The 18,047-nt window shown below is 40.5% G+C and overlaps 1 protein-coding gene across 15 annotated transcripts in view; it reads left to right on the top strand.

The window, feature by feature from the left end:
• CACNA1B (calcium voltage-gated channel subunit alpha1 B) overlaps positions 1 to 18,047 on the top strand; it is a 237,163-nt gene that overhangs the window by 133,867 nt on the left and 85,249 nt on the right. For all 15 annotated transcript variants that reach the window (XR_004263942.1, XM_032261876.1, XM_032261881.1 and 12 more), the window contains one exon: positions 16,885 to 17,011. Coding sequence is in view for 14 of the 15 variants with exons in the window: in XM_032261876.1 (XP_032117767.1) it covers positions 16,885 to 17,011 (127 nt within the window). In the remaining variant the exon portion in view is untranslated. The remainder of the gene's footprint in view (positions 1 to 16,884; positions 17,012 to 18,047) is intronic.

The following is an 18,047-nucleotide window of genomic DNA, read 5'->3' as shown; positions in this document are numbered from 1 at the left end:
GCGCAGACGTGTGCATGCCATTCTCTCTCGCTCAAGTGCTCTCACCTGGGGCCTGTAGACTGGTGCACAATCCTAGGTATAACCGTGGAAGGCACAGCTTCTAACTGCTCGGCCTCCCCTTTTCCTTTGCATCCTTGGAGAAAAGCTGCCCATGGTTCATTTTATTGTTCACTTCCCATGGGCACAAGTGAGTCTGCCTGCCCAGTTCCCTCATCTGATTCTCTGAGGATCAGCTTGAGGATGAACCTAGGGTCCCTACCTGGCTTTTATTTGCAGGAATCCAGATGCGGCTCCTCCCCAGGCTTCCTATGCTCTTCCCCCAACCCCTGCTGGCAACCACTGATCTTTTCACTGTCTGTATAGTTTTGCCTTTTCTAGACTGTCATAGGATTGGAATCATACAGTATGCAGCCTTTTTGGATTGGCTTCTTTCTATTAGCAATGTGCACTTGAGTTTCCTTCGTGTCTTTTTGTAGCTTGACAGCTCATTTGTTTTTAACACTGGACTAATAATCCATCTTTTGGACATATCGAAGTTTATTTATTCACCTATTAAAGGACATCTTGTTGCTTCCAGTTTTTGGCAATTATGAATAAAACTGCTATAAACATTCATGTTCAGGTTTTTGTGTGGACATAAGTTTTCAACTCATTTGGGTAAATACTTAATAGCATGATTATTATGTTATATGATAAGACTATGTTTATCTTTACAAGAAACTGACAAAGTATCTTCCAAAGAGGCTGTACCATTTTGCATTCCTACCAGCAATGAATGAGACAGACTTCCTGTTGCTTCACATCCTTGCCAACATTCAGTGTTGTCAGTATTTTGGATTTGAGCCATTCTAGTTAAGCGTATAGAGGTGTCTTGTTTAATTTCCAATTTCCTAATGACATATAACGTTGAGCATCTTTTAATGTGCTTATTTGCCATGTGTATAATTTTCTTTGGTGAGGTTCCTATTCAGATCTTTTGCCCACTTTTTATTTGGGTTGTTTGTTTTCTAATTGTTGAGTTTTAGGAGTTCTTTGTATATTCCGGATACAAGTCTTTCATCAGATATGCGCTTTACAAGCATTTTCTCCCAGTCTGTGGCTTGGGTTTTTGTCCTCTTAATGTCTGGTGTTTTTGCTTGTTAAAAACAATAGATTGTCTGGTCCCTGTGATTACTTCTACTAGAAACAGAAATCTAGGTTATTAGTTTTTATATGTTGATTATGTATCCTGCTGCTTTTCTGAATCTTCAGATTGTTTATTAGTTTCAGTGTGATTCCTGTTGGGTTTTTTCCCCAGATATATTATCAAAATTCTGCAAATATACTTCTGACTCTTTCTTTCTAAGTCTTAGGCCTCTCATTATTATTTTTTTTGTCTGATTTCACTGTCAGATAACAATGGAGTTAGTGGGCATTACTTGCTTCCGCCTACTCTAAGTAAAATTTTGGTTTTGGGCCTGAGGGGCGTGTGTGTGTATGTGTCTGTGTTTGTATGTGTGTAAAATTATGTTGTAGTATCCATTATTTCCACTTTAGTGTTTTTATCTGGAATAGATGTTGGGTTTTGTTGAAGACCTTTTCAATATCCATAGAGATATCGTATATATTTGTCTCCTTAGATACGGGGATGTATAGTAATGAATTTTTCCATATGAAATATCTTTGCAGTCTTAGAATAAACCCAAGTGGTTATTATATTTATTTTGTAATATGCCTTTGGATTCTGTTTAATATTTTATGTAGGATATTTGGATTAATATCTTTAAGTGAGATATGTAGCTTTCTTTAGTCACATTTGAGGATCATAAGGTTTAAATATCAATAACATAGAGTTATCTATTGCTTAACCTCACAGCTCCATTCCTGAAAATCAAATGTTCTAAAAGAGGGTCTCATACCCACCCCCTACTTTTTTTTCTTGAGACAGAGTCTTGATCTGTTATCCAGGCTGAAGTGCAGTGGTGCGATCTCGGCCCACTTCAGCCTCCATCTCCTGGGTTCAAGTAATTTTTCTGCCTCAGCCTCCTTAGTAGCTGGGATTACAGGTGCCTGCCACCACACCTGGCTAAGTTTTGTATTTTCAGTAGAGATGGGGTTTTACCATGTTGGCCAGGCTGATCTCGAACTCCTGACCTTAAGTGATTTGCCTGCCTTGGTCTCCCAAAGTGCTGGGATTACAAGTGTGAGCCACTATGCCTGGCCCCAGTATTTTAAATGGTAAAGCATTATCGTGTGTTATGTGTCAACTAAAAATTCATAACCAATTTTCTAAAATGTAATTAAAGCACATTAAACAATGAAAATTAATAAACACAACACAAAATGCTTAGCATATTGTTTCCTGATTACTAATTAAAATAGCTATTAATAAGCAGTTGCTTTGGACACCCCGTTTATTGAAACTTGTTGCACTTTTCAAAACATTCATACATGATTCACATAACTTACTGTGAACAAAAGTTCTCTGAAAAGGAATTTGGAGGAAACAGGCTTTATTCTAGTGAACAGTTTGCAAACCAGGGAGATGCAGCCTTCCTTGCAAAATGAAGGCACATTCCAGACAAGAAAGAGAAGGTTTGACTTTTCCTGCCCAGGTCCTTAATCAAGTCCCTTTATGTAAATAAAATATTCAAACTTCCTTGGTCTGATTGGTTGACACAGCTGAGTTCTGATTGGTCAATATAGCTGAGCTCTGATTGGCCAAGGCAAGTGAGCTCTGATTGGTTGGTTCAGGTGAGCTCTAAAAGTTCCCGGAGTTAAAAAGGTGTAGGTTTTCCCAGACCTCTGCTCAGCATATGACAGCTTCGCTCTGACTTAAATGTTGGCTCAGTTAGCCATTTGGGATCCATCTTGAAGGATTAGCTCTTTCAGGTTTCTTCACACAACCAACTGAATTTGGAACCCTATCTGAGAGTTGTTCCTCATGTTATTTTGTTAAAAACATTGTATACTTTTTTTTTTTTAAAAAAAAACATAAATATCAGCCAGAAAAGCCAACAACACTATAATGAAAGATATATATGTTTTTCAGAAGCATGGGCATTATAAAACCTGGCAGTGTTCTATTGGGAAATACTATCCAAGGATATATTCTGTGGGATATACCTATTATCAGTTCATAAAAATAATTAGAATGTGTTCTTGTGCTCAAGGGTAGCTCAAGTAATATTGGAATTATGTGGTCTTTAAATATTTGGTAGAATTCTCTTGTGAAATTGTTGATGTCTGGTCTCTTTTTGTAGAGTAGTTTGTTGATAATATCTCTTTTTGATACTGATCTGTTTAAACATTGTTGCCTCCTAAGATGAGTCTGGCAAATCATATTTTCCTTAGAAATTATCCATTTGATCTAGACTTTTCCACTTATTTACATAGCCTTAAGAGTGGCTTAACTTTTAAAAAATTTCCCTGTTTCAGTGTTTTTCCTCCTTGTCACTTTTAATCCTGTGTATTTTTGTGTTTTCCTTTTTGATTAAGTAGATTAATTAATGGTTTATATATATTTCTAGATTTTCATAAAAAGAAAACCAGAATCTTATTGGTTTTTCCTTTTGTCTTATTTTTAAAGTCATTACTGTCTAATTTTATCTTTATTGTTTGTTTTTCGTTCTGTTTTTTTTTGTTTGTTTTACTTTGTTGTTCTTTTCTAGCTTCTTGAGTTGGGCATTTTATTTATTTTATTCTTTGATTTTTGATTATTTAAGGCTATGAATTTTCCTTTGACTACCAATTTAATTATATATTATATCTGATGTGTGTTATCTTCATTTAAAAAAATTGTTTTTTCTTTTTTGAGAGAGTCTCACTCTGTCACCCAGGCTGGAGTGTAGTGGCTCCATCTTGGCTCACTGTCACCACCACCTCCCAGGTTCAAGCAATTCTCGTGCGTCAGCCTCCCAAGTAGCTGGGATTACAGGCACGCACCACCATGCATGGCTAATTTTTTTTTTTTTTTTTTTTTTTTTTTAGTAGAGATGGGGTTTCACCTTGTTGCAGGCTGCTTTTCAACTCTGACCTTAAGTGATCTGCCCACACCGGTCTCCCAAAGTGCTAGGTGTATTACAGGCATGAGCTACCATGCCCAGCCTAGTTTCACCAAATTTTAAAAGAAATTATATAATTTTGGCTTATATTTGTGCTAGGTGTATGTTTTGTAGATTTCTTGGGATTTTTCACAGAAAGTATAAGACATCTGCAAATGAACAGTTTTAGGTTTTTCCTTTCTGATATACATGCCTTTTATTTCCCCGTCTTCCCTTACTGCACTGTCTTTGACTTTCAGTACTATTTTGAATAACTGTGGCAAGAACTGACATATTTCCTGGAGGGAGCACTCTGTGTTTCATCATTTAGTATGACATTAGCTGTATGGTTTTTGGGTTTGTTTGTTTTTTTTTGGTAGATGTTCTTTATCAAGTTGAGAAAGTTTCCCTTTATTGCTTTTTTTAAAAGAGTTTTTGTCATAAGTGGATGAACATTGTCAAATGATGGTCTGCATCAGTTGATATTATCATGTGTATGTTTTTTCTGTTAATGTGGTAGTTTATATATATTGATTTTCAAATATTAAACTGGCCATTATTGTTATTCATAACCCTACTGGTCATTGTGTATAATTATTTCTGTGTATTGCTGAATTCCATTTGCTAAGATTTTGTTAAGGAGTTTTGCCTCTGTATTCATGAGGGATATTGGTCTGTAGTTTTCTTTTTTGTGCTCTCTCTGGTTTTGGTATCAGAGTAATACTGGATTCATAAAATGTTTTGAATTGAATGGACTGTCCTTCTGTTTTCTAGAGGAGATTATATTGAACTGATACTAATTTTCCTTTAAATGTTTGGGAAAATTTTCCAATGAAGCATTTCTTTTTTGAAATTTTTAAATTACAAATTTAATTTCCTTAATAGATACCGGACTGTGTTATCTGTTTCATACTGGATGAGCTGTAGTAGTTTGTGCTTTCTGAGAAGTTCATTTTATTTAAGTTTTCTAATTTATTGTGCGTATAGTTTTTTGTAATGTTTCCTTATTATCCCTTTTACGTCTGCATAATCTGTAGTGGTAACTCCTGTCTCATTTCTGATATTGGTAATTGGTGATTTTTTCTCTTTTTTCTTTGTGAGCCTTACTAGGAGTTTGTATAATTTTATTGATGTTTTCAAAGAACCAAATTCTTGTTAAGTGATTTTTCTCTATGATTTTTCTGTTTTCAATTTTATTTGATTTCTGCTGTTTATTATCTTCTTTCTGTTTTCTTTGGGCTTCTTTGCTCTTCTTTTTTAGTTTCTTGAGGTAGGAGCTTAGATTATTGATGTGAGTCTTTTCTTCTTTTCTGCTATAAACATTTAGTTGTTTCCCTCTTGACACTGCCTCAGCTGCATTCCACGGGTTTTCATATTATATGTTTTTTCAGTCACATTTAAAAATTGTTCTTGGAGACTCATGGATTATTTAGAAGTGTGTTGTTTAGTTTTCAGACATTTGGAGATTTGCCCATCTTTCTGTTATTGACTTCTAGTTTGATTACTTTATGGTCAGTGAACATGTTGTGTATTATTTCAGTTCTTTTAAGTTTACTAAGGTTTGTTTTGTGGCCCAGGATTTGGCATATCTTGACATATGTTCTGTGAGCCATTGAAGGAAACATGCATTCTGTGTTGTTGGTGTAGCACCCTGTAAGTGTCATTTATATCCTGTTGGTTGAGGATGTTATTGAGTATCTTTGTCTACATGCTGATTTTCTGTCTAGAAAAGGGTATTCAGTCTCCAACTATAAATGTGGATTTAGCTTTTGCTCCTTTCAGTACTGTAAGTTTTTGCTTCATGTGATTGTAGTTCTGTTTTTGGTCACATGCACATTTAGGATTTCTCTGTCTTCTTGGTGGACTGGCCTTTGAATTGTGTAATGTTGTTCTTGCTACTTGGTAATCTTTGCTCTAAAGTTTACTTTATCTTACATAGGTATATTCAGTCCTCCTTTCTTTTGATTAATATGTGCATGGTATATATGTTTTCACCCTTTTACTTTTAACCTAGCTATATAGTTATATTTGAAGTGAATTTTTTGTAGATAGCATTCATGTTTTCAATCCACTCTTTCAATTCTGTCTTTGATTTTGCATATTTAGACTGTTTACACTTAATGTAATTATTGATACATTAGGGCTTAAGTCTGTTTTTTTATTTCTTATTTTCTGTTTGTTCTCTCTGTTTTTCATTTCTTTAGTTTCCTTTTCCTCCCTTCCTGTGGGTTACTTGAATGTACTTTAGAGTTCCATTTTAATTTATCTGTAGTGTTTTTGAGTGTATCACTTTTACAGGTTTTTTAAAGACCTCATATAGGTTTTTTTAGTGGTTGCCCTGTGTATTACATTATATATATATAAAACTTCAGTTTCTTCTGGAGTATCTATTACATTACATTATGTATACATAACTTCTCCAGTGTTATTTTACCAGTTAATGTGAAATATAGAAGCTTTGCCTCTCTTTATCTCTTTTTCCTCCTCCACTTATAATATAATTGTCTTAAATATCTCTTCCTCTATGTACTTTTAGAACCACATTAGAGTATGTTTTAATTTTTGCTTCAACTGTCGAACATAATTTAGAAAACTCAAGAGGAGAAGAAAAATGTGGTGTATTTACCTGTATTTTTACTCCTGTTACTCTTTCTTCCTTCCTGATATTCCAGTATTTCTTCTTTCATAATTTACTTTCTGTTTAAAGGAGCTTCCTTAGACATTCTTTTATGGTAGGTCTGTGGGTGACAAATTCTCTTAGTTTTCCTTCATCTGAGAATGTCTTGATTTTCCCTTCATTCCTGAATTTTTTAGTGGGTATAGAATTCTGGGTTGACAGTTCTTTTTTTTTCAGCACTTGAAAAAACGTGTGCCTCTTCCTTCTGACCTCCATGGTTTCTGATGAGAAATCCACTGTCATTCGAATTGTTTTCTTCCTATAGGTAAGATGTTGTTTATCTCTCGCTGCTTTCAAGATTTTTTCCTTGTCTATAATTTCAGAAGTTTGATTACAGTGTATTTTCATGTGAGTTTCTCTAAGTTTATCTTGTTTGGGATTTGCTCAACTTCTGGAATTTGTAGGTATATATCTTTTGCCAAATTTGGAAATTTTTCATCCTTTATGTCTTTGAATACTTCTTTAGTTCTGCCTCTTTCTCTTTCCAGGACTCTGATGACATGAATGTTAGATCTTTTGTTATAGTCCCAAAGGCCCCTGAGCTTTATTCACTTTATTTAGTCTACTTTCTCTCTGTTGCTCAGATTGGATCATTTATATTATTCTGCCTTCCAGTTCATTAATTCTTTCCTCTGTGCCTTCCATTCTGCTATGGAGCCCATCTATTGAGTTTCTAATTTTAGTCACTGTATTTTTTAGTTCTGAAGTTTTCATTTGGTTCTTTATAGCTTCTGTTTCTTTGCTGAGACTTTATTTCTTTGCTGAGGTTTTCTATTTTTCATTTAAGTGTTTTAAGTTATCTGTTGAGTATTTTTATAATGGGTGTTTTTTAAATCTTTGTCAGATAATTTTAACAACTCTGTCATCTTGGTGTCTATTGATTGTCTTTTCTCATTCAGGTTGAGATTTTCCTGGGTCTTGGTATGAGGAGTGAGTTTTGGTTGAAATCTAGACTCTCTGGTATTATGTTGTGAGCCTCTAGGTCTTATTTACATCTTCAGTTTTAGCTTGTCTACTGTGATGCCACTCCAGCAAGTAGCGGGCGTATTAGTCCATTCTCACACTGCTGTGAAGAAATACCTGAGACCAGGTAATTTATAAAGGAAAGAGATTTAATTGACTCATAGTTTTGTATTGCTGAGAAGGCCTCAGGAAACTTACAATTATGGTGGTAGGCAAAGGAGAAGCAGGCACCTTCTTCACAGTGTGGCAGAACAGAGTAAGTGCAGGCAGGGGAAGTGCTAGATGCTTACAAAACCATCATATCTCGTGAGACTCACTATCATGAGAACAGCATAGGGGAAACCACCCTCATGATCCAAGTACTTCTACCTGGTCCCTCCCCTTGACACGTGGGGATTACAGGGATTGTAATTTGAGGTGAGATTTGGGTGGGGACACACCAAACCATATTACAGGGATTGTAGAGAATTTTGCCCCATTATTGACAGATGGGGATAGAAGTATAGATTATTCACTTGATTTCCATTGGCACTCTAGGGGAAAAGGATTACTCATTACTGCTTGGCTAGGGTGGGAGTTCTAGCTTCCCACTAGGCCTCCGTTCATATCAGCCTGACTAGGAGAGACAGGAGTTCCCCATCTAGCTGCCCTTGACACAATGGACATAGACCTTATCACCTCCAGGTAGCAGTAAAACTCCTGACTTTCCACTAGGGCTCACTCTATTGAGTAGGGGGAAGAGGGTACCTCTTTCCTGCTAGGTGAGGCATGACCTCTAGGCTCCCTATGTGATCTTTGCTGGCATTGTGTGTATTGGGGATCTTGTTACCACTGGATGGGGTGAAAGTTTCTGCTCCCGCTTGGCTGTCTCTGAGACCACCCCAGCAAGGGTTTTGGGATGGTGGTGAGGGTGGAAGTCTAGACCACCACCCAGTTTCTACTGGTTTAAGTGGAGGTAGGGTCATAGTTTTTTTTTTTTTTTTTTTTTGGTGTGTGTGTACAGTTTGACTATTGTTGAGTGATTATTGTCTATAAGTTTTATATCTCGCTATGCTGCCACATTCCTAGTCCTTTCACTAGAGAGAGCTGGGTTTATTGAGGCTTTAAAAAATCTGTGCCTCATTGCATTTCTGGGTTCATAAGTACCAAATCTAGGATATATGAGGCATAAAAGAAAACCCAAATAAGAAACTTATTGTTATGTCTTCCCTCAGGTCCCCTAGCCAGTATTTTCCTTCTTCCTTCCACCTTTTAGAATCTCATGTTTGCCTCATATATGATGTCCAAGGATCTTATATATAGTAGTCCCCCTTATCCATGGTTTCACTTTCCCAGGTTTCTGTTTTCTGAGGTCCACTATAGTCTGATATATTACATAACTACTCTTGCACTTTGGGGCCATTATTAAGTAAAATAAGGGTTACTTGAACATAAGTACTACGATACCCTGACATCCAATTTCATAACCAAGATGGGTGCTGAGTAACTAATGCATTCCAGGTGGACAGAGCAGAATGTGTGAGGTTTCATCATGGTACTTAGAACAAACAGCTGGCAACTTAGAACTTATGAATTACTTCTGGAATTTTCCACCTATGTCTCAATGCCTGTGTCATTCACCTCACTTCATCTCATCATGTAGGCAGTTCATCATCTTATATCATCTCAAGAAGAAGATGACTGCTGGCTCAGCACAGTGGCTCACAGCTGTAATCCCAGCAATTTGGGAGGCCAAGGCCAGTGGATCACTTGAGGTCAGGAGTTTGAGACCAGCCTGGCCAACATGGTGAAAAACCATCTCTACTAAAAGTACACAAATTAGCTGGGCGTGGTGGTGGGTGCCTGTAATCCCAGCTACTTGGGAGGCTGAGGCAAGAGAATCTCTTGAACCCAGGAGGCGGAGGCTATACTGAGCAGTGAGCTATGATTGTGACACTGCACTCCACCCTGGGCAACAGAGCAAGACTCTGTCTCAAAAAAAAAAGAAAGAAAGAAAAGAAAAAGATGACTAGGAATCAGTTTCTTTCAAGTTTCTGATGGATTTGTAGTTGTGGCGGCCACTTTTATGTTTCTAATAGCCTTCCCTCCCTCCCTCCTTCCCTTCCTCCCTTGATAAACCCTTTTTCTCTAAAGTTTTGTCCACTTAAATGGTTTATCAATGCCTCAGTCTTTGTCTTTCTTGGTTTTCTCTGTTGTATTTTTGTTTTCTGTTTCACAAATTTCTGTTCTTATTTATTATTTCCTTCTACCTTGTGTATGTGTATTGCAATATTCTTTCTCCAATTTATTAATTGGATACTCGGCTCATGACGTTTGAGATTTTCTACTTTGCTAATGTGTTTAAAACTTTAACTTTCACTCTGAGAATTATTTTAGTTATGTATTGAAAGTTTAATTTTTTTTAAGTATTTTTTTGAAGTGTGATTGAGATTTCTTGTTTGATTCATGAGTTTTTTTAAGTATGATTTTGAATTTCTAATTGACAGAGGTTTCTGTATGTTCTTTTTCCCGGTGTTTTGCAATTGACTCCATTATTCCTTTTCATATTTCATCACTCCTTATATTTTGGATCATCCATTTGGGTTTCTTTCTTTTTTTTTTTTTTTCCTTCCTTCTGCTCGAAGAACATCTTTCCTAATTTCTTTTAGTGAGGTTTCATGGTGGTAAATTCTCTTGGCTTGCCTGAACAGTCTTTATTTTGCTATTGTTTGTGAGAAACGGTTTTACATCACAGAAAATTCTCATTTGTTATCTTTCAGCATATTGACACTGTTCCACTGTCTTCTGCCTTCTGTTGTTTCTGTTGAGAAGACAGTCATTAGTCTAAGCTGTTGTTCCTATGTCTGGCTGTGTCTTCTCTCTGGGGCTGCTTAGATAACATCCTTTTTATTATGAAAAATTGAAACATGTGGGAAAGTGAAGACGAGTGCGGTGAACCGTGTTCCGTCTCCACCCTCCCCAGTCACCCACGTTTTGCCCGTATTGTTTCACTTACGCCCGTCCTTGCTTTCTTGTGTATCATTTTAGGTGTGAATATGCCAGTAAGCACTTCTAACAATTAAGGATTTATCATAGCCATGGAGCACTATTACACTTAACAATGTTGATAGTAATTCCTTAATATTATGTAATACCTATTCCAAGTTCAAAGTTTACCAGTTATCTCAAAACTAACTTTACAGTTGGCTTGAGTCAGGATTCAGACAAGGTTTACTCGTTTGACTTTGCTTTATCTCAGTCGTTTACTCTAAAACAGCTTTCCCCCCGTTATTCATGCCATTTATTTGTTGAGGTGAACGTACAGTTTGTCCTGTAGAATTTCTCAGTTTGGTTGTTTGCATCATGGCATCGTTTGGTACAGTCCTCTGTCCTCAGTGCATTTTGCTACCTGGTAATTAGATCCAGAACAGGGTTTCTGAGCCTTGGAGCTGTTTGAAGCTCTATTGTGGACCATGGCCTCTGCATCTTAGGGTGCATAGCAGCATCCCTGGCCTCCACCCGCTAGAAGCCAGGAGCGCCCTCTAGTTGTGACAACCAAAAGATGTCTAGAGACCTTTGTGAAAGAATCCCGTTCCCTTCTTTAGGAAGGCTTCCAGGTGGTGGTGTACTTCCTGCTGCTTTGTATCAGGAGCTCTGTCATGTCTGGTGTCTCTCCGGGTGATATTAAGATGGAGCAGTGGGTTCATCCTGATCCTTCAATTGTAAAGTTCTCCACCGGTCTCTCCCCAAAAGGTTCTAGTCACCCAGATCTATGATTTCAGTGAGGGCCACAAAATGGTGAATTTAGAATTTTGTGATTCTTTCTGTGTTTGTTATTTTGACTTTTTCTGTAAGAAAGATCTGATCTTATCAACTGTTTGGTTGCCCTGAAATGCAGTTTGTATGTGTGCTAAACAAGGTTACTTGCTTCATTCTGTCCCTTTTTAATAAGTTTTTAAAATAATGAATCAATGTCCTAGTAACAAGTATGACCAGTGAGAGCTGTAAGAAAATTATTTTGGTAACGTTTTGGATTTTAGTGCTTGATGTGTTTCAGTTCTTTGCAGTCATTATTACTTTTGGTGCTTGAATTGCCCCATCTTGGCCAGTGTTCACCCTTTCAAGCCGATCATTCTGTCCTCTTCATAGGCCTGGAGTAGAGTTTGACAGTTCTGTGGTTTTTGTCTGTGACAGCATGTTCCAGGATGATTGTACATACTTCTGGTCCCTGGTCTGGAATCGCTCATTTCTCCAAGAAGCAGCACACGCTGGACACTGCTGTGATTCCTGTAGATTTCCATGCCTCCCCCCCCCATATTCTGGTGGCCTTTGCCTCCAGGGGCTTCCTCTTCAGCTCCTCTTCAGAGACGTCCCATAGACTACGGGAGCCACCGGAAGTGCATGGGAGTTTGCATCCTCCAAGGTGGCACTTAGCCAGTGAAGGAAAGAGTGGGTGTAGGAGAGCCAGCCTTGTGGCTTCCGTCGGGCCAACCTTCTGGTTCAGATGAGAGCCCAGAGTGCCCCTGTGGGAGCCTAAGCTACCTTTGCAGGACTTGGTCTGAAGCACGCACCCTTGCTTGGCTTCTTCACCTCCCTGTCTTGCTTTTCTCTTCCCTTCTGGTTTTCTCTTGGAGCCCATGCCACCTCACTTGTGTTTCTGTAGAACCTGAGTCGAGACACCATGGTTCCTTTGATAAGACAGTGTTTAGAGGCAGTCATCTGTGGTCATTGCTGCTGGGTTTTTATTGCTTTCAGGCTTTTTGGTGGGGTTTTTAAAAAGAGAGAAAAGAGGCCGGGTGCAATGGCTCACACCTGTAATCCCAGCACTTTGGGAGGCCAAGGTGGGTGGATCACCTGAGGTCAGGTGTTCGAGACCAGCCTGGCCAATAGGGCGAAATCCCGTCTCTACTAAAAAAAGAAAAAAAAAAAAGATGTATAAAAATTAGCCAGACATGGTGGCACATGCCTGTAATTCCAGCTACTCAGGAGGTAGAGGCAGGAGAATCACTTGAACCCAGGAGGCGGAGGTTGCAGTGAGCCGAGATCACGTCACTGCACTCCAGCCTGGGTGACAGAGCAAGATTCCATCTCAAAAAAGAAAAGAGGGAGAAAGAAAAACGTATGTCATGAATTCTATGGCATTTGTCATTCAAATAGAAGATTGTAGGATTTTCACCTCACTTTTGTATTTATCTCTCTTCTGTCCTGAAAATGTCTTTTTCCCTTGCTGATTCTGTTTTCTTAAATGGTATTGTTAAAAAATTTTTCTTTCCTAATTATTTGCTTCTATTACATAGAAATAATAAGCAGTTTCATCTGTTGGTTCTGTGTTCAGCCACAGAATTGTCAAACTCTCATTACTCTAATTTTCCTGTAGATTTTTTTTTAAGGACACAGTTGTACCATCTGTGAATATATCATATTTGACCCATGAATTCTTTATTCAATTTCCAAATGTAAAATTTTAATTTTAACTAATCTCTTTGTTTCTGGTTTCTGCCTTAATTTCTGACTTAATTGTGCTGTCATTAGAGAACATGATCGGTCTGATAGTTCCCTTTGAAATTTATTTGCAGTTGTCTGTGCCTTGGCTTTATTGTCAACTGTTTTCATGGTTGGCTTTTGTACGTGTTCTATTTGTGCTTAAGAGGGATGTGTTTTCTTTAATTTTGTGAGCTCTGAGCTTTTTATATTTATGTTAAGTTCGTTAGTTGTATTACTCAAGTATTTTTTATATTCACCAATATTTTGCTTGATTCACCTGTCAATTTTTTAAAAAATTCTTATCGATTTAGGGGGTACAAATGCAGTTTTTTTACATAGATCTATTGTATAGTGGTGATGTCTGGGCTTCTGGTGTAACCATCACCTGGGCTCACGTGATCCTCCCACCTCAGCCCTCTGCAGTAGTTGGGCCACAGGTGCATATCACTATCCCAGAGCTCATTTTTTGTATTTATTGTAGACATGGGGTTTCCACATGTTTCTCAGGCTGGTGGTGAACTCCTGGGCTCAAGTGATCCACCTGCCTTGGCCTCCCAAAGTGCTGGAATTACAGGTGTGAGCCACCACACCCAGCCTGTATTTACTTATGTATCTCATCTAAAAATTCCTGCATCTGAAGTCTTTAGGGGTGTGAATGTACCCATTGTTTCTGCTGTTTTTAGGGATGTGAGTGAGTGTACTCATTGTTTCTGCTGTGCCTTCCAGTCATGGTGACCTTGTTTCATGATGTGTTTGGTGATATTTTTTGAGTTCATATATGACTGATCTTAATCCTCTGTATTAGGGTTCTCTTAGAGGGACAGAACTAATAGATGGGAGTTTATGAAGTATTAACTCACACGATCACAAGGTTCCACAATGGGCTGTCTGCAAGTTGAGGAGCAAGGAGAGCCAGTCCGAGCCCCAGAACTGAAGAGCTTGGAGTCTGATGTTTGAGGGCAGGAAGCATCCAGCCCAGGAGAAAGATGTAGGCTGGGAGCCTACGCCCGTCTCGCCTTTTCACATTTTTCTCCCTACTTTATATTCGCTAGCAGCTGATTCGATGGTGCCCACAAGATTAAAAGTGGGTCTGCCTTCCCCAGCCCACTGACTCCAATGTGAATCTCTTTTGGCAGCACCCTCACAGACATACCCAGGATCGATAGTTTATATCCTTCAATCCAGTCAAGTTGACACTCAGTATTTAACATCAAGTCCCCCTTTTCTCAACTAGGTTTTGTGAGATAATTAAGCCCTACAGAAAATGAATTAACTACTTTTTCCGTTTTCCCAAGGATGGAACATAGCTTGTACCTCTCCAGATATAGAGGAGAGAAATCCCTTCTATACCATGGATATCTTGGGAAATAACAGCTTAAGTTATCTCCAAATTCCCCCTCACCTGTGGCGATTCTGTAGGCCAGCTGAGAAGGTTTTTGTCAGAGAGGATTTGCTGTTGTTTCCGGAAGCCTGGGGTCCTGCCAGGCTGGGCTTACCTTAGCCCCCCTTGGGGATGCAGTTTCATAGGAAAGTCCCGTTCAGCTTCCCCATCTTGAAGTGAGCCCGAGGCTCAGAACTCCTACCCCAGCACTGGAAAGGGCAGTTCCTCAGTTCAGCCTCAGTGTCTTAATCTGGAAAGGGGGACCTGTGCCGTGGCGTGCTGTTAGGAGGAGGAAGGCACCTGGGCTGTGTCTGGCGCGTGGCTGTTTTTAGTGAAGGCTGTCTTCCTTTCTCTATTCCCCTCTGAAGCTTGCCGTTTTGCTTCATTACCTCCTATTTCAGGGATTTAATTTTTCTCACTATTAAGTCATTTTAAAAATAGTCTTTCTCCAACAATGAATTTAGTCTGTGTAATTTTCATTTTTATCCTTCCCTTCTTTCTTCTGCTTTGACTTAATTGACATTTTTTTCCCCTATGATTGATGACTTTCATATGATTTTCTGTGTTGTAATAAATTAATTTCAGGAGAGATAATTCTATCCAAGCTCTGGAATTTGTGTTCCATTTATTTTGAGCAGCAGAAGTTTTCACTGAATCCAGACTGATTATTTTTTCCCCGTTTACTTAAGTTAATTAATTATTTATTTTAGAGACAGAATCTCATTCTGTCGCCCAGACTGGAGCCTAGTTGTGCCATTGTGGCTCACTGTAACCTCGAACTCCTGGCCTCAAGTGATCCTCCTGCTTCAGCCTCTGTAGTCGCCAACACACCTAGCTAATTTTTAAATTTTTTTGTCATATCCTGGCCAACATGGTGAAACCCTGTCTCTACTAAAAATACAAAAATTAGCTGGGTGTGGTGGCACATGCCTGTAATTCCAGTTACTCAGGAGGCTGAGGCAAGAAGAATCGCTTGAACCCGGGAGTGGAGGTTGCAGTGAGCCAGAGTCGCACCACTGTACTTCAGCCTGGGCAACAAGAGTGAAACTCTGTCTCCTGTCTCATTAAAAAAAAAAAAAGAAAGAAAAACAAAAACTTTTGGGAATACAGATTTTTGTATACATGCTTAATTTCCTTAGCAGATAATGTTTTATAAATTAACATAATTTTTTAGGGCTTCAAGTAAGTTTTGCCAGATTGCTTTCTCAGATTACATAATTTTCATTTTCAACAGGGAAGTTTGGTGGTGCCCATTTCAAAAGTGGTCACTTTAAACTGCTTGTGCTAGTGGGTGGGGGCTGGTTATCATGGCTCTGTAGCCAGCATCCTCGGTGGTGTAGACACATACTGCTGTGGCTTCGGCTGTTTTCATGCTCACCTTGAAGCTTTTTTTCTCTGGCAAGGCCTTTCTCTGCAGGACTTCAAAGTGGCCAGCAGTCAAGGGCTCCACAGCAGGCTCTGGGGATTAGCACCTTCACTTTGTTGCTCTTTAAAATCCTATTTGCTTTTATGTTTCTTTAAATAATTCAAAATGAGTTGCAGCAGTGGGAGGTGCCTCCATGTCACTGCACTTTTTCCTTGGTGTCCCTGAGGTCTCAAGAGCTCTGTCACCTACAAGAATTAAAATATACAATAGGATGGTTGAAGATGAAAAATTACTGTGAGGAAAACACTGGTTAGGGACAACAAAATTTACCTGAAAAAAACAAGATCATGGCCATGTTAGCCCTGGGGAGCTGGATTTGTGGGAACACAGCTGGGGTAGGGGTGGGGTGCTGAGTGTCAGAGGATAGGGCCTGGGGGAAGGAGACGATGAATGGGGGGCTGGCGAGGGAGTGGGGCCTGAGCAGAGGCTGGGTCCCCCCAGGCAGCGCATCCTTCCAAGCTCCATGGCCTCACAGGACCCTCTCCTGGGATCCCAGGTCAGGGCAGACTGGATGATGACGATGAGGTCCAGGGAGACTCTGTGGGTTTGTGGGTTGGGAGCTGGCTCCTGATTCTCCCTGTGCTGTGGGTCCGAGGTCCCAGTGGAGGCAGTGGGAAGATCTCACCAGGACTTGGGGTTCTCAGCGCATCAAGACCCCTCAGTGAGGCAGGGGTTCCACAGCCACGGGCAGTGCTGGGTTCAGTGCTGTTTTCCACCTTGGCACAGCAAGAGGGAAAAAAGGGTCTGTTAGGGTCTCTGCAGCAGACAGTGGTCCTGGCTGTCAGGCACTGCGGTCACATGTGTGAAGCAGTGCCCTTAGCTGCGCGCCCATGCCTCGTGGGCCCGTGAGGACCTGACGCAATTGCCAGTGGCAGTGGAGCTGGGAGAGAGCCATGCGATGTGGGCCTAGTGTACACCACACCCCTTACTCGGGGGCCCTGTGTCCTTGTAGGTGGTAACGTGGACCTGGAGAGCCAAGCAGAGGGAAAGAAGGAGGTGGAAGCGGATGACGTGATGAGGAGCGGCCCCCGGCCCATCGTCCCGTACAGCTCCATGTTCTGTTTAAGCCCCACCAACCTGTGAGTCTCCTTGCCTGGCTGTTTGTGTGGCTGTGCACTCACCCATGCATCATGACCTGCAGGAACACAGTAGCCAGCGTGTGCTGATTCTGCGCAGTTACGTACATAAAAGGCTCTAGGTACCACAGCAGTCCCTGGAGGCACGTCCCATGTGACCTCATTCTGCAGGAGGTTCTGTGACGTGTTCACAGGCAGCCTCCACAGAGCTGGGGTGAGCACAGACAGCTGCAGGCTTGGGCTCCTCACCTCCTCTGCGGTGTGTGTGTCTCTGCACACAGGGACCCTGTTTGCCCTGTCTCACACACAGTTCCGTCCATCTGCCTTCCCTTCATACCTGCCGCCTGTGTTGCATGCACATGGGCACCGTGTTCCTTCGCAAGTCTGTCCGTGTGCCCGCGCCTGTGCTTTTCCTGCATTTGTCATCCACTCTTCAGTCCAGGGCCTCCATGAGTCCACCTGGTGTTCATGTGGCAGATAGCACTCTAGGTGCTGGGAGTGTCTAGGAATGAACGAGACAGGTGAGAGCCCCTGTCTTTGCTAAGCCTGTGTGCTGGTGGGAGAGACAGACAGCAGACACGACAGACAGTAAGAGACGTAAGATGCCCTTTGGTGTGTGCCAGGAGGAAACACAAAGCAAGGCATGAGATGTGGCCTGTTGGGTGCTAAAACTTAATGGGAAGGTCAGGTAGGGCCTCTGGGGTGAGACTGGAGCAGAGCTTGAGGAGGAGGAGGCAGAGGGAGAGGCAGAGCAGAGGTGGAACCACACGAACTCGCCCGGCCGGAGCAGGGGCTGGGCAGGTGGATGGGAGGACAGAGGGCAGCAAGGCCACATGGACGTGCCCTGGCTTGTTACCCATCTGTCCATCCCCTTCTTCTTTGATCAACCAACAGTCTTTGCACCAAGCCCTGCATTATATCCTCTCACTGCCTCCTCCCTCCCGTCGTTCTTTTGTCCAACACGCGTCTTGGGAGCTTACACTGCTGTGCTGTGGTTAGGAGTAAAGCAGTAGTGGAGACGGACATAGACACCACCATT

Source organism: Sapajus apella, unplaced genomic scaffold (assembly GCF_009761245.1).
Source record: "Sapajus apella isolate SASKATOON/1434 unplaced genomic scaffold, GSC_monkey_1.0 scaffold126, whole genome shotgun sequence".
Taxonomy (NCBI): domain Eukaryota; kingdom Metazoa; phylum Chordata; class Mammalia; order Primates; family Cebidae; genus Sapajus; species Sapajus apella.
The sequence above is the reverse complement of the archived record's forward strand: the minus strand, read 5'-3'. Positions and strand labels throughout refer to the sequence as shown.